General features: G+C 39.8%; 2 protein-coding genes across 4 annotated transcripts; one reads left to right on the plus strand and one right to left on the minus strand.

Moving 5' to 3' along the window:
• The first annotated feature begins 502 nt into the window (after positions 1-502).
• On the plus strand, positions 503-9549 carry LOC111235783 (spindle assembly checkpoint kinase-like). Of its 3 annotated transcripts, none has more exons than XM_022764330.1 (6): positions 503-575; positions 3323-3427; positions 5164-5329; positions 6624-6762; positions 7250-7357; positions 8489-9549. In XM_022764330.1, the coding sequence occupies exons 2-6, from the start codon at positions 3385-3387 to the stop codon at positions 9428-9430; spliced, it is 1398 nt and encodes a 465-aa protein (XP_022620051.1). In that variant the 5' UTR covers positions 503-575; positions 3323-3384; the 3' UTR covers positions 9431-9549. The 3 variants fall into 3 exon arrangements, with proteins under 3 accessions (XP_022620051.1, XP_022620052.1, XP_022620050.1); XM_022764331.1 differs by lacking the exon at positions 503-575 and having other exon boundaries at positions 3219-3427; positions 8489-9000; positions 9043-9549; XM_022764329.1 differs by lacking the exon at positions 503-575 and having other exon boundaries at positions 3219-3427.
• A 2866-nt stretch (positions 9550-12415) lies between these two features.
• Positions 12416-21243, minus strand: LOC111235761 (beta-1,4-galactosyltransferase 3-like). The gene is made up of 6 exons (XM_022764289.1): positions 20689-21243; positions 17577-17812; positions 16281-16468; positions 16030-16152; positions 15730-15834; positions 12416-15561 (listed from the first exon to the last, which is right to left on the minus strand). The coding sequence occupies exons 1-6, from the start codon at positions 20960-20962 to the stop codon at positions 15273-15275; spliced, it is 1215 nt and encodes a 404-aa protein (XP_022620010.1). The 5' UTR covers positions 20963-21243; the 3' UTR covers positions 12416-15272.
• Between the last annotated feature and the right edge of the window lie 5898 nt (positions 21244-27141).

Raw genomic sequence — 27141 nt, forward strand, 5'->3', positions numbered from 1 at the left:
GCTGAGAATGAAAAAAGGCCCTTGAAGATGAGCACAGTAAAAAAGCTTTCTGAATGTCTTCCTGAATCAATAAAATTAAATAAGTATCCAAACTTACTTTTCTGCTGAGGACAGAAAAAATCATCCGTTGGGTGGGTCATTGTTGGCGGTCAAATGAGCTTCAGCACAGTGGATAACTTGTTGTTGAGGACTTCTCCAATGAATGAGCCCGATCCAGGAAGTAACTGTGCATGAAGTAGGCTACATGAAGTGCAGATATAACAACTATCAATAGTACATCCCCATCTGGTGGAGAAAAACCATTACTGATCCTCTATGCCGAAGTCTGCAAGTCATCCATTTCACTTGAACCGGACAACATGGACGTCCTTACATGTGGTTTCGATGTACAAAGTAGGCTGAGCACAGGAGAAACTTTTTTTTTTGTTTTTTAGAATTGATTCCTTTCTTTCCTTCTTTAGCCTTTACTTAATCATGTGAGTCCATTTTAATCAAGATTTTTTATCATTCGTGTATGATTATTATTAATTAACAGCCTCAGAAGAAATGGATTTTTACAAGTAAGAGCTTTTTCAGTGAGTACCCTCCACAACACATGTAGCTATGTGCTAACATGTTTCATAATCTGCGACAAACCGGAAGAGAGAGTGAAAGAGAGGGCAAACTTCACACCTGCCATTACGATGTGTCTTCACAAGCAGACTGCTCTAATACACATGCGAATATAACGTTCCCCTAAGCAGATATTTCTGCACATTTTCATAGTTTTAACTCATTCGTGTCCTTGAATGTACTGAAGTAAGCACGCAATGAATCAGACTTCCTCTTTCTTTCACTCTCAACACTCTCCTGACCTACTTAGGCTAATCGCTTTCATTTTTCATTTAGTCATTTTGTCCTTGTGTTTGTTTGCACATATGTAGGAAGAATGATGGCAGTTCACTGCAACTCAAGTAGGAGGTGAGGGAAAGGAAAAATCCTGCTGTGAGTGGTCGCTTGAGATGTATTTCTCATTGAAGACAGTGACAGAGAAACAAGAAAAGTAACACTGCCATCTTTGAAAAATCAGTTTGCCAACTTCCTGCTGATCCATCATCAGTAATGCAGCTGAAATTGTTTCATTGAAATCTAACATCTGGCAATGTTTCTGTTCTCATGTATCACTGAGGCTGTTCTGCAAGGCAGGGGCTTAACCACGATTTAAAGGTCAAATACAAACATTAAAAAATGTATTTAAATATTAAATACAATCAATATTAAAAAGGAGGAAAAAAATTAAGTAAAGTGAAAAAGTAAATTATTTTAATATCCCAAAATCAATTCACCAACATTTGCATATTTTGTTAGAAGAGTGCATATAAAACAGGGTCGTCATATTTTACAAATAGGGAAGAAAAATTTCTTGCCATGTTTGAATTTCTGTACATTTTGTTTGGTGTCACTTTTTAGACTGATTCTGACCAAGCTCTGAGGAGTGCAAGTGAGTCAAGTGTGTATGTTGGTCAACATGCTAAATTTTCCCTATTTTATTTATTCAGTGAATTATTTTTTCTGTAAATGTAAATGCTGTTTCCATCATCATCATCATCATCATCATCATCATCATCATCATCATCATCATCATCATCATCATCATCACCTATAGTTAATTAAAAGTCTAAAAAGACTAGAATGAGCCTGTGTAATATCCACCAAGGTTATTTTCTCAATTGGAGAACGTAAACTCCCCCCTGGTTTCTAAAATCCCCAAAGTCCCAGTTACTGGGGGCATGACACCAGGGTGCTCAGTGGTAGCTACTGGCAGGACAATAAAGACAAGAATTGTCTGAACTTGGGGCAGATTTTCCTATCAAAGATTATTTCCTGTGAAAGCTGTATTTACCAGCCACCTCTTAGTGAAATGTAATGAAACCACACCATTTGAATAAGACTCTATGAAGTGTCCCTCAGTGGGGAAAAAAACAATAAGAGCGAGGGCGGAGGATGTGATGCCAACTAATGTCAGGAGTAGTACTCACGGTAGCATTTACTGTTTGTGAGTAATGCTTAACAGCAACTGGGTATGAAGTAATGGCAACCAGAACTATTATTAGTGAAACTGAAACAACTATTTTTTAATTCAACTACCTCATGTGTCATCATCAGAATACCAAGAAGAGGAATATAATTTGGAAGAATGCTGTTGATCCCTCCAGCAGAGAGTCAGAGACTTGGAAAACATATAAGAAGAAGCATTGATGCCCTGGATCCTCAATGTGGCCCAGCAGCTTAAAATAAGACTTTATCTGTCACCCATCTGTACAGTGATCAGACCCTCCGTTTAAAGTCAGTGTGCTTTGGAAAATCACAGGGCTTAGTCCAAAGTAGGGATGTCCGAATGATGTTTAATATCTGTTGATTTAATGTTTATTTTTGTGGATTTGCCCCTAATATTGCTGCACAGTGCCTAGTTAGTCCACTGTAATGCTAGCAACATGAAAATTAGCAAAGCAACTTGTCTGACAGCAGAACAGACACCTACAACTCACATTCCCTTCAGCGTTGATGATTGAATTATTGGGTTCTAGCTTACATTAACAAGACTGAGAGTCTTCAGTCTTCTCAGCTCTGTGAGGCACAGTGATGCTTTGAGCTAAATGCTAACATCAGAATGTCGAACACGCTCACAGCGGCAAAGCTAACGTGCTTTAACATGTTAGTTAGCATATTAGCATGCTAACATTTGCATTTACCAAGACAGCTGATGGGAGTGTGTCTTAGTTTTACATGTAACTGGACAAAATGAAATGATCTAGGCGCCCGAGGGAGTAAAGTGACAGCCATGACCTTCAGTGTCCCTAATGCATGTCATCCTCTTCTCTCTCCCTGTAACATTTCCTATCATCCCTGTGTCGCTCTAATAAAAGCATGCAATGTACAAAAATATAGATGGATAAATATACAAAACAGGGAAATCCATCCAATAGTGTACCAACATTGCCATCATAATGCAAAATGGCACAGCAGTGCTCATGGGAGAGGGGCCTTTTAAGTGTCTGCACCCATGGGTCCATCCATGATTCTGACGTATTGTAAAATCTAACTAACCACTGTATTAGAGTTACTATAACGAATTATATTATATCTGTTGCTGTGTATGTACCAACCTATATGTGTGTGATCATGCCAGAGGGAATACCGCCTCCCCTCATCTTGGCAGCGTCAATGCAGCCTGAATTACGAAGTCAAACATCCTTCTGTTCAGCTGACATTCTCTATTCTCATTGGTTCTACGGCACACTATCTTATGTCGTGTTTCTCATTCTTCACCTCGTTTGCTCAGGGCCATGGACCAGATACAAGAAGGCGTGGAACAGGTATAAAGAGAGACAACTATGTTATCTCATGTTCAGACCTGACGCAGCTGCTTTCCCTCTACAGCAACAAGGTAGGCCCCTGAGTAGATTTCTTCGGAAACGTATAGGATTACTTACGCAATTTTATCCACACATTTGTAGGATAGTGTAGTATTGAAATTACCATTAACCTTTTCATTCTTTGTTTACCTGCTGTTTTGAACCTGTCAGCGCATTATCTTGGTTGTGGATCATATAGCTTATAGCACTTTGGGAGGTGGTAATTATAGGATAAGCACCTTTATTTAACTAGAATGTATTTGCTGATGAGCCTTTCGTATGTTCACTGGTTATTATACTTTTATACTTCTCTCTGTCCTTTGAGTATGACTAATCTTTTTAAGAACTTGTTGCCAACTTCCTGCCCCAGTCAATGCAAAGACGCGCTTGTCATTTCTTGTGGACTTACCAGTTTGTCGGGTTTTTAGTATCTCCTCTAATATCCTGTTATACAACACACTTTGATCTTCTGTCAAATTTCTTAAAACCATAAACATGTCTGTTTTTCTATTTAAACAACAGGTTCAGTTATAGTTGATTTACACGGTCACTGCGGTGAGCAGCAGCTTGCTTGTATTATTTATCCATGTTAGCTGTTCTGCAGGTTACTCAGGACATTCAGGACATCCTGGTTCCAAATCTCTGATTCATTCAGCGATTCAAATTTTGATTCTAATCAAGTGAAAAATGTAAAATGGCATTTCTGTCGGATTATCAGGGAGCAGAACACATAGTTCTCTGTCTTTCCCAGCAGACTGAGGGGACACTCCCTTCCTGGGAATGATTTCACTCATGTGAACATATTTGCCCTTTTTCTCTGACGGACGGTTGTGTTGACAGATTCAGTCATGCTAAAAGAGAAGGAGGATGAGAGGTTTGTGTAGAAATATTAGACAGTTCAGCACAGTAGTGCTGAGCTACTAGGAGACTAGAGTAGAAGTTTAATCAGCACAACGTACTTACTATCAGAAGTACAACAGAAGGCAACAGATGTAAATGATTTGTGGCTCCCGCAAGTGTTATATTATAGTATTAGACATTGTTACTGATGCATTTTTGTGTTTAAAGCACATTTGTAAGTGAAGCTAATTAGAACTACTTTATATACTGCTGAGGAGTTTCATTCATAACAACGCATATTTCATTCGCTACTCTTGCTTCTCTGTTAGTGTAAAAAATAAAATACTAACCCGTTAAATAGCATAAAGTGGAAATACTCAAGTAAAGTACAACTACCTTAAAGGCGTACTTGTGTAAATGTATTTTCCACCGTGTGGAGGCTGTTAGAGGTATTGATTTAGTTGGTGACTCTATAAATAACTTTATGCTAAAAAATAGAACTGAAACACCCTGCCGATTGGAATTAAGCTAAATATGAGTCACTTGTTTAATTGCCTTCACGTAATAGTAACAACAGTCATACCAGTAGGTCCTGTCTGAATTTGCCAGTACATCACAGTCACTAGCACTCAAACATTGTGCAGGGTGACAAGGAGGAAAGTCCCAAAAATCACACCAGCCTCCTTCAAAAACAGGAACAGGAACAGGACTTATAAGAAGACACACATAAACACTGAATGAAGGAACAGGGGATTCAATGACAGCATCACCAACTACAACATCAAAGATGACCACAAGTCAAAATGTCTGACAATCTCAACATCAGAGTCTTCACCAAACCTGCATTTTCTGCAGGGACTACTGTATTTACATTGTTTAGTCTGGAGTTCAACAAAAATATTAAAATGAGCTCACTCTCGTGCTGCAGGCCTTCAGGACGTCTCCCAGATGGCGTACTCCACCGGCACTCTGGCACAGGGCTGTTTTGGGAAGGTGTACAGGGAGAAATACAATGACACCTGGGCTGCCATAAAGAAGGTCCCGCACCAGCTAATCAGTAAGAAGGACCTGGAGAGAGAGTGTGAAGTGTACAAGTAAGTAAGCAAGTCCCAGTTAAAAAGGAGAAGGTCATTTATTAAAATGCAGTCTGGGAAAACACCCAAGTTTCCAATATGTTAGAGAGGGAAAAAAAAAACTGCTGAGTAATCACCATATTTTTATAATGTGGTGAAAGTTTTCCTTTTCTTCCTTCTCCTATTTCCTATTTTTGCCTTAATTATAACAACACAACAGAACATTTCAGAGTGGCATGTTTACATGTGATGCAAATTAAAACAAAAACGTCTTACCACAAAGTATTATCGCATCACAAAAAAAGAGACAGAAACAAGAACACATTTACAATTAAAGACAACCAAATGTTAAACGACAGAAACCATAGTTTGCTTAGTGAGTTCAGCAAAGTTGAATCCACTCCAGTAAAGATTATTGCTGGGTTCCATGCAATACATTGGATAGTCTTTCTTGAGGAAACGTTGATAGTAATTTATCGCACCACTTTGGTTTAACAGGTAGATACACATTTCTGCTTTCAACTGCAGCCTGAAAATGACAGGAATTTATTTGATGGGTTATCAATAAAACACATGGTGGGTACATACAGATATGTAAGTACAAGAGAAGAAGGCAATAACTGAGGAAATAAGGTTGTGGCAACTTTATGGCTAAGAAAAAGATGGGAAACAAATGGGAAAACAAGGGTAACTTAATTGAGCTTGAAATGAAATTATTTACTGTAGAATTTATTTTGAAAAAATGAGCCACACTTTGTTTTTTCAGCGTATATAAACATTTCATAAATGGTTTATAACACACTATAATGTAATCATAAGCAAATATGTGATTATTTGTATAGCACATTATCATATAAAGATATCATTCAATAATACCTAATTAAAGTAAAGGAAATCGCATTAATGAACAGTTAAAATGTCTGCTTGTAACTACATTATAATGTGTTACCATCATTAATCTATTGTACGTATTATAAGTAACATTGTTGATACTTGTTGGGTCCCTCATTTCCTTTAATATTTCCACTGTAGCTACAAGAGTAAGTAAGTATTTATTTGGTAGCTTGAATATAAAACATATTAACACTGTCATTTGCAGACTATGACCTTAGTAATAGTTTTTTGTTGACTTCATGGAGAGCTTGGGCTTTCTTCTCTTCTTCTAACTTTGCTAACCCGAACCTCTTTAAGACAATGCATGTGACGTTTGGTTACGGGACATTCACTCAGAAGCTGCTCACCTAAAGATAGAGGATCCACATGGTTTTATACTGTCAAATTTCTCTTTCTCCCAAACGATGCCACTGATCTGCAGCAAGGCAAATCATCCCAATATAGTGAGGCTTCTGGGAAACATAAATCTCAAAGACGGGAAATGGATCATTCCTCTGGAGTTCATCTTTGGAGAAGACCTGGAGACCACCATCTTCAAAGCGTCAAAGTCTAAAATACAGGTAAAATTGTCATTTGACGGCAGAAAAAAGGCACATAATTCAAGATGAAATTAAGGATAGTAGTTAAAACCACGTTCTGATATTTTTCGTATCTTTCTATCAAGGTAATTTGGGACACATCAGGTTTCTGTAGTGTGCACCGGTAAAATCTTTACAACTTACCAAACCTTAGAATCTGAGTCATAATCACCTCATGCTGCACTTACTGACTGAAATCTGAACAAATCTGGATTCATTTCTGTCCATCAAGAATACTGACATAAAGCTAACAAAGCCATATTTCTATTTCAACAAAAGTCAGTCCTTTAATGTGTGATGTTGAAAGTGTTTTAACGTTTACTGTACACCACTGATTTAATGTTTAACGCCTCACAAACTTCTGAGAAGCGGCCGATTCAGGCCTGAAAGAATAGGGCGTGCAACTCATTATGAGAAAGAGGGTGTGAGTATTCTGCTTAAACTTCATCTCAAATTGTCATCTCCACAGTTGACTCAAGCTAATAAAGGAACTATCATAATCGGCATGTGTGAGGGGCTGCTTCACCTCCACTCCAAAGATATTGTCCATCAAGACCTCAAGCCTGAAAACATCATGGTGAGTGGAGAGGTGTCCACGCTGTACCGTCAGTGTATTAGTCCAAATTTTGCCAGTATTGAGATTTTAATTTGATTTTCAATTCATTTTTATTTCAATTTAACCACATAAAGAGACAATGTGAAGAAGAACTGCTTGGATGGTTGCATTGTGCCATTAAAAATCTGCAGAGGCAAAGAGAGCTCACTGCTCTGCACAAGCAATGACACGTACAAACAATAAACAAATACAGATACGCAACACACCAGAGGTTTCCGAGGAACACGGGAGACGCTAATGAATTTACAATAATATTGGAACCATGTAATCAAAATGTTAAAACTTAAATCTCTGACAAGTAATCAAATTCAGAAAATTGTATCTGGGAACGTTGATCAGTTTTTATGCCTCAGCGCCGGCGAGAGCCAGAGCTTTCAGGTTGTACGTCCCATTCTTGTGAACGCAGTATCTCCGTGACGCCCTGAGGGCATTTCTTCAAATTTGGCACAAACCTTCATTTGGACTCGAGGATGAACTGATTCGATTTTGGTGGTCAATGGTCAAAGGTCAAAGGTCACGGTGACCTCGCAAAATATGGTTTTGGACTTGTGAATGCAATATCTCGGGAACTCTTAAAGCGAATCCTTCACATTTGGAACCAATTAAAAAATTTCACACAAATGGTTAATATTTTACGATTCTGGAGAAACAGGGATGTAATCAGAAACTAGTCTGAGTAAATATAGTTTACTTTTGTAACATAACAGAGCAAAACACAATATAACAGATTTTATCTTTTTGTTTCTCTATTACCTTATTTTTTTAAAACTTATTTACAAGCTTTTTTCAGTGGGATATGTGTGTTATCAAAATGGTAAAGATCATTTCCTCATTTGTTTGTGTTTTGTCCATTTGCATTTGTTTTCCTGTCATACTTTTTAGACATGCTAGCAGTGTTGGTCTGTTGGTCCACCACTCTGATTCAGAGTGAGTTATGTCAGCGACGGTCGGATGGATTGTATTAAATTTGGTTCAGATATCCGTGGTTCCTCAATGGGCCGAAACTGAAGCAGAATTACTGGCTTGTTGAATGTTATCCTGCTTGTAAAGCTAAGAACTTCCGCCCTAAACTAAACAACTTTTGGCCTCCAGGTGGAACATAACACAAACAGAGCGGTAATCATTGACCTGGGACTAGCCAAGTTCTTCCGACATGGTCTCAACTCTGCCATGGACATGGGGAACGAGGCCTACTCAGCCCCTGAGGTGCTGCGGAGGTGCCACCAGCGGGACCAGCGCTCTGATGTGTGGGCCATGGGTAAGATCATCGCTGAGCTCTGTGCCCGGATTCGGCTGTACACACCCAGCGTTTGCCCCGCCAAGATCAAGGAAACCCTGCACGATCAGCCGTACTGCCACGCCGTGTGTAGGATGGTGGAGCCCGACCCTTCCCTGAGGGCATCCATGGGGGGGGTCATTAGTGACATACGAAGGGCCGGAGGTGCAGGCATCGTCACCCATACACCTATTCAAAGAGAGCTCTTAAAGCCACCTGCACCCCATCTTAATGCCAGAAATCGATCTCCGTCACCATTGAAGAGGGATCCATCTCCACTGAAAAGAGATCTATCGCCAATGAGGAGGGCGCCATCACCGTTCAACAAGGATCCAGCACCACTAAACAGGGCGCCATCACCGTTCAACAGGGATCCAGCACCACTAAACAGGGCGCCATCACCGTTCAACAGGGATCCAGCACCACTAAACAGGGCGCCATCACCGTTCAACAGGGATCCAGCCCCTCTGCACAGGTCTCCATCGCCATTACTAAAAGCACTGCATGAAGACAAGAACAAAAACCAGGCTCTGGTCCCGACAGGTGGAACCGACCTCATGCAGGATTTCATGAAAATGAGGCTCTACCAAGAGGCAGCCAAGGACCTGCCCTGCAACCTGCCTACAACAGGGAGGGTGGTGGTGCGGCGCTTTGAGGAGAAAAATGGGGAGGTGGAAACATGGGAGCAGAAGGAGGTTGTGACACGTGGTGGGAAGATAGTTAAGTTTGATGATGTCAAGTTTAATGGCAAAAAATAGTAAGAGTTTAAGTTTTTGTTAAGAGACTGCAGGTGAGGGGCGTCGCGTGGCGTAGTGGTCTAAGCAGGCGCCCCATGTGTAGAGGCTACAGTCCTCGCTGCAGTCGGCCCCGGTTTGAGTCCCGCATCAGACAGCCTTTGCTGCATGTCATTCCCCCTCTCTCTGCCTCCCCATTTCCTGTCTCTCTACTGTACTATCAAATAAAGGCATAAAAAAGCCCAAAAAATATACTTTAAAAAAAAAAAAAAAAAAGGAGATTGCAGGTGCAGTGCTGGTCGATTGGTTTGTTCAGGGTCACCTTACTTTGTGTTTCTTCTTAGGAGAAAATGTAAAAATGCATTTCAATTTAGTAAACTGAGATAAGGCTACTGTAGGCAACCTGTTCCTGGCACAGATATAGGACAAACGTAGAAACATAGAAATACATTATGGTAGTCAGAAGCCGTATTAAGAGAACATCTCGAAATGGCTGGTTGTGCTTGAACATGCCAAGAAAGAGGTTTCTGCATGCAACAACCACTTGTCAGTGTTTTTCAGTATCTGAATATGTAAGACTGTGAACATGGCTCATACAATATGTGAATATTTTTGTATACAAATAAATTCTGAAAGGTCTGTTGCAATTGCAGAAATTGATTTTGTCATTTGTTTATTAAACTTTTTTTAAATATATGTTTATTCCTCTTTGTGGTTAATTTTGTGTCAACAAAAAATATGAACAGTCACTTCACACAGAGGCTTCGGGCCAATGTGACACACGTGAGCTCTGCTCACGTGTGTCACCTCCATTTTTGCTTTTGCTTCAGTAAATTTAAGATGCACAGTCTGTCTCTGTGACACTGTCGTGTCTTTAACCCAATCTCACGCTGGATACTCCTGCAAACCAGTGACACTGTAAGCTCAGGAGCGTCAGCTTTCTAAAGTTTCTATGTGTATTTACCTCTTAATTTCTTAGTCATCTCCTTCCGCTCATGTGGATTTTTCTCAGTTATGTCTATTAACTCTCGTTCAGTCTATCTAAGCCACAAAGAGAGAGGAAGTGGGCTGTGTGGTTTCCTTTGCAGAGTTAAGGAGTAAAAACGTCTGTTGGGGCTGAGTAAAGATAGTTAAGTAAGATGGATAAATGTTCAGGGATTTTTTAGGCATTACCTTACAACATGTGTTTGGAAAAGAAGGTCCTGAAGAACGCAAAAAATGATATCGCAGTTACCAGGGTGACCCTACATAGTAATGATGATCCGCTTTAAAACAAGGTGGCAACGTATTTGTGTGAATAATTCAAAAACAGCAGCACTTTGTAGTAAACATGGCAGATAAAGGAGTCAATATAACAGGTGAACAGGATCAATGAAAATATATATGGTGACAAAAATACTTTAGTTTTCAGAACCCATGCAGGTTATTGTTTCTTCAGCAGCAAATCACAAGGAGGTGTGAGAATTTGACCATTGTGACTTTAATACTTATTAAGTCTTAATTTGCTTACCCTGTACATTATCTGCACCGATTATCTAACTACTGTAGTATGAAGCCTTCACACAATAGAAACAGAAACAAAAATAATCAGCAGCATAATGCTGTGTCTTTGTTTTACATGTCATAGTGTGTTATGTTATCAAAGGAGGGGATTGCGATGGATGAATAAGGCCATTGTTGAAGTGAAGTGCATTGGCAGCCACGTGTTCAAATAATGCCCTCTATTGAAATTTAGGCTAAACTGCAATGACCAGTAATTTTGCTAAGTAATTGTTCCCAGTTGTGTTGCTTTTTATTAATTGCAGACCTTTAAGCCTGTGGTGGCTGCAAATGAAGCAAACTCAAGAGGTTTGACCAAGATGTTTGGAACAGTAGGAGTATTATTAATTCTGGGGGAAATTACTGCAATCAGGCTAGCTCAGTGTTTAATCTTGAAACATCCACATGACAATCTATTCAGTTCAGTCAGATATTAAGCTGACAAATCGAGCGATGATGATTAATGATGATGATGATGATGATGAAGTCCTGAACATAAACAAAAATTAACAACAAAGGGTAGTGAAACAGCAACAACAAAGAAAGAAAACTCACCCATCAATCTTTGCAGGAACTAGATTTCAATTCCCAGCAGCTGTAACTCAAACGTAGCCATGAGTCATCCAGTGGACGCAACGGCTCCACAATGCAGGGACGCTGGACATTGTAAATTAGAGGAAAGAACATTGCTGATTACTCATTCTACAACTGCATGGTGTCTTTATGGTATTCCTTTTTTATTATTAAATTGTTTTGGGGGTTCGTGTATGTATGTGTAAGATGTTTTTCAAGGTTGAAAGACTAACAATGTGGGGAAAGGTTCATTTTGAAGAAGAGAACTATAAATATAACTTTTTGAGAGTCCAAGGCTTATGTGTGATTAAACACATTTTGATTTTAAAACTGTGATTGTAATTATACTGAATGAATTTAAATCCATTATTATGAATAAGCAGTTTTGGGTTTTTTTTTTTAACTTGCAGTCTTACTATGTCATTACTTTTTGTGCTCAAAAAACCTTCCCCCTTTAGAAAATGAACGTGAAAATAGCCATACTTTGCACATGCAGTAGCGTCACACACACTTTGTGTTGTAGATTCAATTATAAATGGATTAAATGTCAATTTTTGCCCATAAATCTACACTCAACAACTCATAATGACAAAGTGAAAACATAATTTTTTGTCTGATCGTGCAGCCGCTCCAGTGTTGTCTTGGCTGAAGAAAATGGCATTTAATCCATTTAAAATGAAGTCTACAACACAGAGAGTGCACTTCCTGAAGCCACAGTGAAGGTAAAACAGCAAAGGGAAGTAAAAATAAGCAAAACACATTTAGAGTGGAGGGGGACGTTAAAAGATCTTTGTGTATAATGGAGGATGTATCAAGAAATATGCTACTGACCCATGTTCACCATAAGATACAAAAAAATTAGAAAAGATCTAACCAAAATCCAAAAAGGTGACAGCATTTCTTTTGAATAATCAGTTTATTAATGAATTTAAGGCCACTCTGGACTGTGCAGAATTCATAAAGAGCGCAGAAATGACTCACAAAGTCACTTTGCCCTTGGTTGCTTCAGTACTACCCTGTGATAACTGCTTTCTATTGTTGCTGAGCTTAGCCACATCAAAATGGAGTCAAATCAAATTAAACATAACAAACCTTTAAAACAAAAAAAAAACCCATTAGGTCAAGTGTTACACAGTAAATGATGGAAACTCGACATTGTGACTGTGGAAACAAAAAGCTTCCTGTGTACACAAATGCCCTTTTCTTATCCTCTAATTTCTCACAACAGCAGGGGAACTCCACACAGCAAATGGAAATTAACATAAAAAGTCAACAAGAGTTTCTGGTTCACAAATAGACACTTCAGCATGCTTCAAATTGTCTAGGTGAGCACTGATATGAATCATATGAATGTGCTCAGTATATTCCCATTTCCTTACATATAGGTTGTTTGCCATGCATATTAAGTCTTGAGATAAAGATACTATTGTATTGGTGCCCAAGTGTTGAAATACTAGTATTGCATGTGTTGCTGAGGCCATATGAGCTGAATACGAATTCACATGAAAATGATAAAAACTCACAGGCAACCACTCTCAGACCTCGTCCATTCACTTCTGCAGCCTGATACCACAATAACATGAAGATAAAAGTAAGTTTTCTTTATAGTGTTTGAAGAAAAATATATGGAGTGTACTGTATACACACATTTTTTTTTCTTCCCATCATCACAGCTTTCCATTTCGGTCATCTTTGGTTTCAGCCTGTTCACCTGTCAGTGTAGCCGCGGTCACTGGATAAAGGGACTGATTTTTTGTTGTAAACAATCGAATCTCTCAGTGTGGAGAGAAGAGACAAGGAGCGTGGAGAGTCCACATGCAGTACAAGGGCACAAGGGGAAAGGACACAGCAGATGTCTCCATTTAATAACTTGTTAGAGAACAACTGGTTTGACGACTGGAGTCTCATTGTGGGGCGCTGGGTCAATATTGACGTCACAGACTGCAGTTACACCAAGCTACCAACTGTTTGCATGTGTCTGAAATAGAAAGATGGAAAGAATGAAAAGAGTAAAGAAACACAGTTTGCTTCCATGTATTAGCAAGCCAAACTGTAACTTTTAAATAATGCTAAAGATACCTGTGATATAATTCACACTCCAATTTTCATTTAAATTTCACTGTCACGTGGTCAATATGTCAACAATGTATTTAGACATTATTCTATGGCTTTTCAACTTTTCAACAACTCAAATCAGTTCCAGATGTCTCAGTATTTTCTCAAACCACAATCATTCTACTGAACTAAAGTTGAAACATGAAAATTCAAAATGCTCTTGTGACTTTCCTTCCCACATCAACAGTGATCACAGATTTGTCCTGTTGTGCTTTGGGCTCAAATTACTGAACTAACTTATTGGTCTGGATTAATAAATTTGACTACTGGAACTTGAAATTTACCAATCTCCACTCCTGAACCGGTCCTGATCTGAAGACACTGTAGAAGTTACTTTTTTATGTGCTGAGCAAATGTTTTTTTTGGGGGGGGGGTCATTTCATTTTTCAGAGATTTGTGTAGTTAAATGTAAAGGAGGGTGGCACATTATCAAGATTCACGGCATATGAAGTGTTGAGGGAGAAAGCCAGCACTTTTGAGGGACACATTTACATAAGAAGCTCTAGAGTACACAGGACATAATCAACATATATATATATATATATATATATATATATATAAAAATAATAGACTCCATTAGGATGTGAATCACAAGCTCATCTGAAGGCAGAGGACTGATCACCGTCACCAAGACGGTTCTAAAAAAAAATTTAAGAAGGCAAATACACAAAAACACACAAAAAATGATATGCTGAAATATAAGTAAATGATCTGAAAGGCTGAAATGAATGCACCGACTACTGCCAAGATAAAAACTACACAGAACTGTACCTTGGCCTTGGTGTACAGAACCAAAATGTTTTCCACTTCGTTCAATCCTACTGAATATGACAAAAGGCAAAATTATGTGTGCAGCATCCATAGCTTTAAAAACATGAGATCTTTAGCCTATATTTTCATGTACAAGCCATACTGAAGTAGAGCAGCGTCTCTGTTTAGGAACCCTTTCTAAACTAGGGCCCAGACATTTGCAGACAGATACATGGATATGTGCACTGTTGTGTCAAAAGCGGTAATAGGGATACCAGTAATACAAGTTCTTTCATTTAGTACTCACTGTAGCAGCTTTACGCACTTGGAAACACACTTTCATTCATGTATTCATTGGTTTTGAGACAAAAAAAAAAAAAAAATTTGTCCAACTCTTTCGTGGCACAGTGTGACTGCTGGAAATTGCAGGTACTGCTCCATTAGGCCCAGTATTCTAAATCATGTAAATTACAAATGAAAAGACAAAAAAGAAAACAAGATTCTAAGGCATCACAAGGTTTAACCAGCGACCACAGTGCTGTAGATATATAAACTCATAGAGTCCAACTTTTAGCCTTCTCTCTTTGCTGTGGCTCCCTTGGAAGAATAATCAGTGATATCACAGGATCGTAGGAACCAAGGTGGAACGCCACCTAAGGGTTGATAAAGTCATGTCTATTGTTTTAATAAACCAGGTGTGTTTATCACAGAAATGGCTGCCTGACTGTCTGTGGGCAACTTGATGTTGTTTCTCCACAAACTAAGTCCTCCACAAACAGACGAAAAATCTGAGCGAAAATTAGCGAAAAACTCCAGGCCAGTGAGAGGAAAACACACCATCCTACAGCATCCTATTATCCTATTGAAGTAATGGCAAAGAGAGACATGATTAGTGGTTGTTCAGGGCAGACTGTTTCTCTGAGAGGCCCTTTTTCATTTTGGCAGGGGGGTTGGCTGGGCCCTTTATCGGGACTTCGGCTGGCGCTTCGGCAGCAGGTTTGCCTGCAGCTTTGGCATGAGGAGGAGGTGGTGTCGGGGGATGTAGACCGGCCTCAGTGCCGATGTTGACAGTGATGTTGGTGTAGAGGGGCAGATATTGCCTTGAGATTATCTCGTATTCAGCCGTGTTCATCCCATCCATCTTCCAGGTTTGACGTGTCTTGGCCAGCATGTTGAACCTTTAAACCAAGAACAAAGACAGAAGAGTGAATATTGAAGCATGTGTTCCTTTTTATCTGTAGAGTAAAAACAAACAGCAAATACAGCCATTTCTGCTATTTCCACATAAGACCAAGGAGGGCCGAGTTTGACCTCTTAACCTAAACACATTTCTTTTTTTTTTTTACCTCTTTGGGTTCACATCATTTCCTTTGTCCAGCTTGTGTTTAATCATCTTGTAACGGCCAACCTTCAGTGATGGCCGAGTGATATACATCCCTGCCAGAGACACCCTGAGAACATGAGAAACAAATGTCTTTCACTCGGTCTAACTGGGACACACACAGCTCTTTATGAGTTGGAATTGGGCCATTTTTCTTCTCTTCATTTCTTCATTTTTTCATTTTTGTAGCAACAGAACACAGATTGATTAGGTTTAGTATCTAAACCTCTCATCCTTAAGAGCATCTGGCCTAAACTATTCCCACCTGACTCCAATATCATCGTCCTCTCCTCCCCAGCCCCAGTAGTTGTTGGGAAAGCCATTCATTTTGAGGTAGTGCAGTGGTGTCAGAGCTGACACTCCTCCAAAGTACATCTTGTACGGAAGCCTGGAGACAATAAGAGATCACAGTAATTAAAAAAGTTTTTGTTTTTTTTAAAAAAGTGGGACACAGAATGGGTCTATCTGTGAAGAGCGACCCCTTCAGTGGACATACGCAGCCAAGAAACAACGTACTTGTAGCCAAACTTGTCCATGGCAATGGCTGCGTGCTTAGGGTTGGAGTCACAGACGTATGTGTTGCGATCGTCCTCTGGAATGAGGTCCACATCATGGAAGAAGAGACAGTCCCAGTCTTCCTCCCTCATGGCCTCCCGGAAACCCGCATTCATCAGCTTGGCTCTGTTAAAAGTGTAGTTTCCAGCCTGCAGAGCAAACACAGACACTTATTGTCAAAATAGCAGTGTGAGTGTGTGTTACAATGGACCTGACCAAATCTGAAAACTTCAAGATCTAGTAATCTTAGACACCAGTCTAAAAGTGGTTAAACTGCATATAATTATGCCAAGAGTCAGTTATGAGGAACAAAAGTTGCTTGAAACACAAAAAACAAATACAACAAAGGTAAATATTGGTAAAATGTAATCAGTTAATAGTTAAATTATATTTTTATTATCAGGAACTTAATCCTTCATATATGTTGCTGCATGTTAAGCTGACATGGTGACTTAAAAGACTCTAGACTGCACAACTTACACCAGCTTAACATTGACTTTTTTGAAGGAAATTTGTTAGTTAATCATTCGGAACCCTTTAAAATAAAGTGTTACTGAAATATTCACTAACATCCAATAACCAGCAGACTTTCCAATACCACAACAAAAACAAAACATTAAATTCTATCAAACCTTTTTTAAGTCATTCACAAATGCTTTGCTATATGGTCTTAAATTAGTCAACAAAATTATGTAATGTTTCACAATATAAAAAAAAGATCATCCCTTGCACAGTGTCATGCATCTTATTTTCAGGCCTTATTTAGATGTTAATTCCCTGATTAATCCTAAAATAAATGCAACACTGCAATTGATGCATTGTTTATCTATCATTTTAAGGTATCAGCTAAGCAGAGACAAGACAAAGCCTCAGAAGCAAGTTCCATCAATTTGACAATGACAGTGCAATGACAAATCCAGCTCTAGAGGTGTAAGACACACAGTGCTGCAGAGTAAATATGAATCAATTGTTAAAGCAGCTAAGGAGACTAAACCCTCTAAGCTAATTAGCTTTGTCATAGTTCAACATACACATTCAGTGACAGCACACTAGAGGGCACTCTTCATCTAGCCTCAACTGTAGCAGATTCAGCCTTATGGATGAATACAGAACAAATTAACCAGTTGGCGGATGTGAATATCCAACAAGATCTACCTTATGTTTCTCCCAAATGTAAAACCTTTATTATTTTATTCACTCTTTGAATCTTCCTTTAGTCTACAAATGTTCTATATTACTTGGCTGAGCGAGTTTTACCTGATGAATCACATAAATTCCATAGTTGAGCTGCTGGCGCTGCAGAAACGGATGTAGGTAGTAGAGCAGGAACTTTAAGTGGTGTTCTCTGTGTCTGTGGGGGATGACGATGGCTGTTCGGTGCCTGGCCTCACAGTCAGGTGGCCTGTAGCGTCCTCCACGTACCACAAGTGGATTTTTCCTTTGAACCTCTGCTAGGGTGAGCCCTGATGGAAAGCTGACATGGATTGGCCCACCTATGAGCAGAAATAGGATATGTTTAATGGAGTGAAGGCAAATAATGTGATTAGAGTATGAGAGCCTGTTATTTGAATGTGACGGCAGTCAACAATAATTAATGACTTAATTAATCAAATTAAGAAGACCTGGACAAAGCAGGAGAAATTAATTTAACAGCCTCCTGCAGCACCATCTACAGTCCCACTTTTAGTTTATAGGTGTATAATGTCTCCTGCAGTCAGGTACATAATAATTTTATAACATTACTGCCTCCTCTCTCATAATAGCTTCTACAGAGTTTTTTTGTTTTGAAGAAACTAAATTCAATGTGTTTTAAGCCTTTCAAGAATGGCACAAACTGTCTGTTGGAAAATGAATAACTGGAGTTTGGACTCGGGTTCAGTCAGACTGATAAGCAATCTTTACATTGTGACATTTTGTAACCTCACTTACTAATCAGGAAAAATACATAAACATGTCACAGGACTTTGTCATGATGAAAAGATTCCAACATACAATCCCTAAGAAGTTTGACTGACATCGCAAACTGATCTGTTTGGACTGTTTCCTTAAAACAAGAACATATCTAATTGTTCTCCTCATGTCAAACCTGTTCCAGTGAAACTCAAGGTGGTTTCTGTTCACTTCCTAACAGAATGTTCAGTAATACATCAGTGACCCTTTTCTATTATTTTCTCCAAGGAAAGTCACCAATGCCTTCTGGCTCAGGTATCAGCATTTAGTTTAAAATTACTGGCAGTAAAGTGGGGAAAAAAGGGGCAGAGGGCAGAACCTGGAAAGCAGAAAACTACACCTGCTTTGACTGTGCCTTCTAGTTGTACTGAAAAAACACTGAGCAGGTAAATTGTCTGAGTAATGTACAACACGTGTGCAACAGGGAATAGATGAACAAAGGACCTGTATCATTGTCCAATTACTACTTTTATAATCCCAAGCTTTCAACTGTATCTCACCGTCTTCATCAGTGGATGAAGTTTTCTGAGTTATCATCACATTTGCTCAGTTGACAATTGAGCAAACGGAGATGAAATGTTGTTGAAAGAAGCTGGGTTAAAGCTCTAGGAGGAAAAAAGCTAGTAAGTACACATTGAGTAATTTTTTTTTTTTTCCAAACAGCTATTTTCAAGGACAAATTTTCTATGCTCAAAAACACACTATAGTCGGTGCAGTATTCCGCAAGATAACACGCATTCTCTCTCTCTCTCTCTCTCTCTCTCTCTCTCTCTCTCTCTCTCTCTCTCTCTCTCTCTCTCTCTCTCTCTCTCTCTCTCTCTCTCTCTCTCTCTCTCTCTCTCTCTCTCTCTATGATGAACAAAAACAAATGTCTCCGTGGGAAATGTGATAATCAAATAAAGCATTCAAGCTCTGATCCATATGGAAACAATGGCTCAAGCATCAAAGAACGGGTCATAACACTGATTATGTGTTGTCAGCTTTAATCATGATTCTGCATTGTTCTGTGGAAATGACGCATGAAAAATTATTTTAAAAAACAACAAAAGAAGCCATTTACTGTTTGGACTGATAGATCTACAGTGCACAAGAGTTATCTGATGATTCCGATCACCTAATTTAAGGGGGAAACCACAACTAATAATCTTATTCTTGACTGATCTGACTGATTTGATTAGCTTGGTTGTAATTACCCTATATGATCACTAATTTGCCCCTGCATCATCGTCTACATTGATGTTTAATTGTTAGCACACTGCTCTATGTCAGTGTCTCTTATATCATGCATGGGTCCCCGATATGTTTGCTCTTCTCTATTTGCCAGAATTCATATTTACCTTGTTTCTTTATGTCATATATTATCATGAGAGCAATGCTGACAGACTGACTGACAAGAAAAACTAAAACTAATGAGACACCTACGACTGTAAGCTAGGTTGAAGAGAGTATTATGTGTGACAGAAAAACAATACTTTAAAAACCCATTTCATGTTTTGCTATTATCAACATATATGAAAATTACAATTAAATCAGGTTTTCTGCATCAGGAATGGAGATGATGCAATATCACAACAGGCACTATTTGCTCAGCGGAACTATTAGGAAATTAGGACAGATGTTTAGCAAATTTTATTTTAATATGTTTGCTGCTAACAAAAAGCCTGCACTTGACCCATTTGCATCACTGTTTTATTGCAAATGTGTGGATAGCATTAGCACTTATTTTTAAAGCTGGTGTGATTAATGCATCCCACCAAGTCCTGTTCAGCTCATACAGAAGGTCTGTGTCAGTACAACAGCATAGGTCAATTTCCCTTTGTTAAACCAGTTTCAGTGAAACTCCAGAGGGGGACCGGTGGCAAGAAAGCATATTCACTGTATATCCAACTGTAACCAAACACTGTTAAAACACACATTAAGGGGGATTTTGTACTTTGTTCAAGTTGCCCAACCTCCAATACCTGCACCTGAGCATATTTCAGAGTGCAAATGAAGACAACTACAACAAAACATCACCACCAGGCAGCAGCTGATTTTGTTTGACTCTATAGCATAGTATGATGCCGCACTGACTGTTATGAAGCAAGTAATGGCTCAAACTCTAAGTGCTAAATGGAAATGTTTCAAAGCCTCATCATTGTGGTGCATTTAAGTTCCCTGTGATTCTGCTGAGCAAGAGCAAGAGTCAACACCGTACCATCCTGACTCAAACCAATGTGAAAATATAATTCTCGACTTTCAATAGCACAGTATTATGGAGACAGAAAAAAATTTTAAGCCCATAAAAATGCCTGAAGCACAAACAAGTGGCCCACAACAACTGTTAACTAACCCTGTTCATAGATCAATGCTGTATTTACAGATGTAGACACATGTAGGTGTGCTACCTAACAACACAGAAGCAAGCAAGACCACTCACCTACAAAAGGGGACGTCTTAGGGCAGTAGGGCATGTCGTCTCCATGGCTATGAGCTTTGGATAGGTGGGAGAGGTTGGCATATACGTCCCCTCCAGTGATGCCGGTTGCTGTGTGATTGCGGCCTGAAAAACCAGTGCCGTCAGGCTTGCGGAAGATGCGGATGAAGTAGGTGACCCTCTTCTGATATCCCTCTCGGGAGAGCAGCGCCATGACCACCAGCTGGATACCCAGAAACATGAAAAGGTAGCGCCATTTGGATTGGAAAGCGACCATGGCGACAGCTCTATGTCGTCAAAAAACAGAGATCCACAGGAGGCAGTGAAGAAAGTCACACTAGTCTTGAGTAACCTGACTCTCAGTACTTTGACACCGAGGTTAAATACGTTCACCCCGAGCAGAAATTAAATTCAGTAAGGTGATGATTGTCAAGTGTGTATTGATGGAGGCTAGTGTTGAAATATTGCAACGCACATTTAATGTGATGGTTACTGTATGTAAAGTTACTAGCAATAGTTTGTGGAAATATGGAATTGGAATATGAAGAAAGATGAGTAAAAAAAAAAAAAAAAAAAAAAAAAAAAAAAAACAGTAACACAAAAAAGGCACTTTTGGTAGGCTGTAATGTAAAGAGACCACCAAGGAGAGGCAAAGCAGAAAAATATTCCAAAATATTAAAATTCCAAAACTCTATGTGGCAGATATCTCCAAAATTGACTGTTGGTCCAATTCCTGATTGGCGTGGGATAGTAATGCCAGTCCCACATCATGTAGTTTCACCACCACTGAATTCCATCCATTGCTCTGTGAAGCTCATTCTCCTCCGGTCAAATAGATGGCAGAGTCAGTGTCTCTCACTCACTCTCTCGCTTTTTCTCTTCCTCCCTTTGTGAGCTTTATGCTGCCTTCTGTTCTCCCTCATGTTCCCTCCTGAGGGAGGCCTCTGCAACAACAACAACCGCCATGACAAAAGGGAACATATGCAAACGTATAGGTCCTATACTTTACAGAGGATTACTCTGCATCCATGGACTCACTGCCTGACTGACTGGAGAGACGGGGGAGTGGACCATGACCAGCGTGGGAGGAGTGGTCAGACATTTGCATGTGTGTGGGTGACTGTGTTTTGTTAGGGGGAGGATTTCACTGGAGAGTCAGGCTGAGAGAAAAATAAATGGGGGAGGAGGTGGAGGAAGAGGAGGGAGAGCTTTGATTCCCACTGCTATTGTTCCATAATGATGCAATCCACAGCTCAGAGACCCCTCAATCAGCTCACAGGCCCAACAGCCACTAGATTCACTGGATGGACAGGACCTGGACCAATCAGTCCCGCACGGCTCTGAAAGGAAAAACACAGAAGAGGAGGAGGGACAGTTACATTGACTGACACCCTTTGGTTCAAACTGTTGACATCAGCGATTTTGTACTTACAGCAGAATGTTTTTCCCATGCAAACAATGACTAATTGTGTGCTATACAGGCCTAACGAATGGATTGTGTTTGTTTACATGGAGACTCAACAGCACAGTTGGATAGCCTTGACTAATCAGGCCCAGCGTGGGCTCCAGTACAGATGCCTCCCCCAAAGAGAGGCCTGCTGCCCACAGTGGATGGCAGACGGGAAGTCATGCACCATCACGTGGATGAAACTTTCTAATACTACAGCCAACAAACTCAGTGGCTCTGTTCTTGTAGGTTGATGCAATATTGTGTTTGCCGACCTCGCATAACCCCTACCCCTGCTCTGGTGCTGTCTGCTGCAGTCTCCAACACATTCTTAGTTGCAAATCAATTAGTGCTCGTTAAAGTAGGCTGCCTCAGACCACTAATCCTAATCCCACTGAATGCTACAAGACTGGTGGAGAGACTGCAAGAGACAGATAGGAAAAAAACTGTTTAAAACAACTACAGCAGCTACTGACAGCTCACCTACACATAAAACCCTTTTTGATTTTAAAGCTTAGATTTAATTCCCAAAAGTCAAGATTTGTTTATCAATCAAACAATCAACCCATCAGACTTTAATTGCATAGAACTGTGATGTCCTCCTGGACTCAACAACTAATGTTTCAATTCATAAGTGACTATATTACTCTGGGGTGAGAGCAGGCTTTTTTTTCCTTGGCTAATGCATGTTTTATAAAAACTATTTCAAGAAACATCAGTGATTGCCAAATGTCCATTGTACAGCTGTTTTAATGCCTGTTTAGCTCATTCCTGTTGAATCATCAATATGGTGTTGACACCTTCAGCCCTTAGAGCATGCCACGCTATGACACAGGTGAGAACGATGCATAGTGAGCTCTCTCTTGAGTACAGGGCGCATTGGTTTTCAAAAGCACTGTTCTCGTGCTTACCCTTTTCTTGTGTTCAATCCGTCAGTCAAACCATATTACAATCCACAAAAACAGGTACATTACATGGAGCTTGTTAAGGCAGAGGGAACTAAGGGAAAAAGAAAAAAAAGACAGCAAAGGAGAAAAACAGACGGACTCTAACAAAATGCTCTGACAAGATATGGCAAGAGAAGAATGGCTGCCTACTCTCTATGTTGCATTAAATTTCACTGAAACATACAACCTTCTTGATAAACTACCCAGACATATTGATGACATTTGAAAAACCCATGCTTGCTGAACTTCAGTATTTATGCATTTCTTATGTTCTTATGTATCTGAAAACAGCCGACTGCAAGGATTTTCAATTCGAGGATAATAAAAGGTTTTTCTCTAAGGGGATATGTGGATCAAAAAGAAGAGGAAAGCCTCTGCTTGCTGCTGCAGATGATTTTCATCTGCATGTAGAACTGTGAGCAGATGGGGGATTGAGCCCTCTCACTTTGCCCGGCCCCTATAATAACCCCATAGATTATGGATATGGTTTATAGAGATCATGCCATAATGACGGAGTGGTGGAGCCGATTTCCCCTCCTGTGCGATTAACCAGAGATGTGATCCATAGTGCAAAAACAAGCAAGCGGGGAGTCAGTAATCTTTTTTTAAGTAATGTCTAAGACCTACTAACTGGTTCATGCCCTTCCAGGCTCACTAGATCAGTGGTTGCATTTGACTTTCTTGACAGAATCGTAAAAATTGCGCCATAATCTATTGTTACCCATCATTTATTATTTTTTACGATAATGAGACATAGTCTATTTAATAGCAATTAATAAATTCAAATTTTATCAAAATCATAACATTTAATGAACAGAACGAAGTTACAGATCAGGTCACCCTCATTGTTCTAATCTGTCAAAATGACAGACGGCCTTCATAGTTTTCTATCGTTGTTTTAAAAAATTCAGTTAATGACAGAAAATATTTGGTTTAAGCAGCCTCTGCACTGGGTTAATATAAATGATTAAACTTCCCAGGTTTTTGTCGACAAAACATGGCTGATAAGATCGGTGAGGTGTGTAAATTTGAGCCACTCTTTGACTAAGCATCATGCATAAAGGAAAACCCCCAGGGACTGAATTAAAACTTCTATGACAACCCCTTCTTAGTCTCTCATATTCCAGTATCACATTCATCTGTAATGAGATATGCGTCTTCACAAAGGGAAGAAATGATGACTCTGGTTCACTTTGTGCTTAAGCTAACTTCTACAGTGAGAGAACTTGGCAACAGGAACCTCCTGTAACAAAGACGCAGGCACTGACTTAATATGCATATAAAAGAGACCCAATGACTAGATTTAGAGGAATCTTTCTGTGTTAGCTAAAAGGCTGAGGATGAGGAGTGAACCAAAGAGAGAGAAGGACAAAGAGAACTAAGGGGAGCTGGAGTGGGAGCGGGAGAGCAGCCAACAGTCTGGTTACACTATGTGCTTTTGACTTCATTGTCTCTCCTGCGCGGATATCCTTCCTCTCTACATTTAGAATTTAAAAAGGCAGGTTTGGCATGATATAACATACTCCAGCACACCAAAGTGAGCCATTTCTGATTCTTGTTCCACGCACCCCGCTCTTCTCTTATTTTTCACTTCACTGTGCAACGTGTGCTTTAAATGGTGATGGCACATAACAGTCGACAAATGGGACTTTTCCTTTTCTGCCCATGGGGCATTAATATTACATATATATGGTATGTCCACATGCATGCTTGCTCACACATGAATGGACGAAGGAGGAGCCAAGAGGGCTAGCATGGGGACAGAATGAAGAGCAGACGAGGAAATAAAAGGGGATGAGGTAGGGGTGGGCGATATGGCAAAAATATCATATCACGATTTTTTAAAAATAAAATCACGATTTCGATTTTATCATGATCTTAAATTGGAAAAAGGAAAACAGACAATTTAGACCAAAGAACCTTTCTTAACAGATTTCATTTCAAATAGTCGCAGTTTTGCCTGCATGTGCAAACAACGTAAGTTTAAGGTAAACAACAACATCATTCTGGTTCGTCGTGTTACCACCCGACATGCGAACGGTTTCTGTGCAAACTTTGCAAATTACATTTGCTTGCGCTTGATCAGTTGCGGAAAATCCAAACCAATTCCATATAATGGAGGTGAAATTTTCTTTAGCGACCGACTCCGTTTGGCTTTCAGCCATCGCTCTCCATGTGCTACCGCTACACATACAAACAAGGAGGCGGGTAGGAAAGTGCGTCACTGCCCGTAATTTGCTATGATTGGTCGGTCAGGTTGACGACATCAATACATCTGGTGCGTCGGTGCATCAGCATAGAACTGCAATTTATAGAATGTGCCCTAGACGATCCCACGATCTCTGCAGTTTGACAGATCGTCTTCACGTTGTAATCCTTCACGATCTAATATCGTCATATCGCCCAGCCCTAGGATGAGGGTATAGGAGCACAGAAGTTATATATTTAGATTGTCATCTGGGGAATATGTCTTACGGACAACACTGCTGTTCAAATCCTAAAGGGAGAGCACAGAACCCACTGACGACACAGCAGCCCCAGAGGGAGATAAATGAGACCCAAACCAAATCACAGTGGGGGTAACCACAGAAGAGGTTTACCTAACCACACATTCTTACTCTATGAGTACGAGTCTCTATTGGCCTCAACTCCAGAGACGCTTTACGTCTTTCTTTCCCCTCTTTTATTCCTCTCCATCTGTCAAGGCAGCCTATTCCCTGGACTAGAACTGATCCATTTCATTTACACAGTAACATACATTTATTACCTGTTGAGGGTTATTTTACAGTTGGTAGTTATCTGAGCCAGAAATTCCAGGCACAGCTGGTTCACATAAAATCAGAAGAGTACACAGTAGAGAGGTAGCCAATCCCTACAATGATATTGCAATATTGAATTGGCTGCAACAGTGTTCAAAGCTGTGTTTCTGATGTGCTACTGCAAGAAAGGGAGTCGAAAGCTATCAAGTACTGGATATTGACTTCTAAAGTCCACAGAGGCGATGTGTGTCTTGGCCAGAGCCTAAAAAGCAAACACAAGGCCATAATTCACTAAGTAAATACTAACAAGAAAAACTGAAATGCTCAACACCTGTCCTCCGAAATAGCTAAAAAAGCTTACCACAAAACATGGACTAGACTGTACTGACTGGTAAAGGCCTTAACCTCTTAACCCCATTGAAGCACATAGCAAGTGTCTGCGCTAGAGGATGAAGCTTTAACATCTGCCTGGGTGTGTCATCAGTTCCATATGTGCCAGCCTATTGACGATGAGCGAGAGCTCTTTGGTCTTAAATGTGCGACCTTCCTGTTAAATCTGCTCACCCCCTACTACTGTTGTTGGGATGGGGTGGGGGTGACCATGGAATCCCACTTACGTTTGCACAAAGATTTACTTCAAGCTTTTATTCAGAGATACAGCACAAGACAGCATGCTGTAAGGAGTTGTTTCATTCTTACACAAATGACAATTGAATAACAGAAGAGCCAGCACTGACAGCCAAAAAGAGGTTAAATGTACAGTCCCCTGGTACTTTTTCCTACAGCAGGTTTCACAGCAGAAAATTTGGCAACCTTTCAAAATATATGGCCACAGTTCCAAAACATTTCTTGATATGCTATTGGAAATTAGGTGTAGTTATGCTGATCTCAGATCTAGAGGCTATGTAATTCTTGTTCACATTTCTATATCACTCACATTTTATAAGATTAAGCTCTATATTCAGTTGCATATATTGTATATTAGAATGCAACTCTGGGCTGATTGCATTAATGTGCATCTGTTACCAGTGAATAGGAACTAATCAGTTAAATGAGATGGTCAACTGGAGTAATTCCCAGATCTGTGGCTGCAAAGAGAGTGCAGGAGGAGCAGAGGTGGAAATGAGTTAAACACAAAAAACAACTGTAGTCTGTTCAGATCAAACTGTCATTTTCTTTTTAAAAATCTGAGATGTGGGAAGCGTTTCAGAGGCCTGGTGTCAGGCCATTACAAGACTTAGGCGCAAAGCTTAAGTGTTTTTGGACAGCGCCTAAGCCACATGAACAGAAAAAACTACAATGA

This window comes from Seriola dumerili, unplaced genomic scaffold (genome assembly GCF_002260705.1).
Source record: "Seriola dumerili isolate Sdu_G_001 unplaced genomic scaffold, Sdu_1.0 BDQW01000533.1, whole genome shotgun sequence".
NCBI classification, from domain to species: Eukaryota; Metazoa; Chordata; class Actinopteri; order Carangiformes; family Carangidae; genus Seriola; species Seriola dumerili.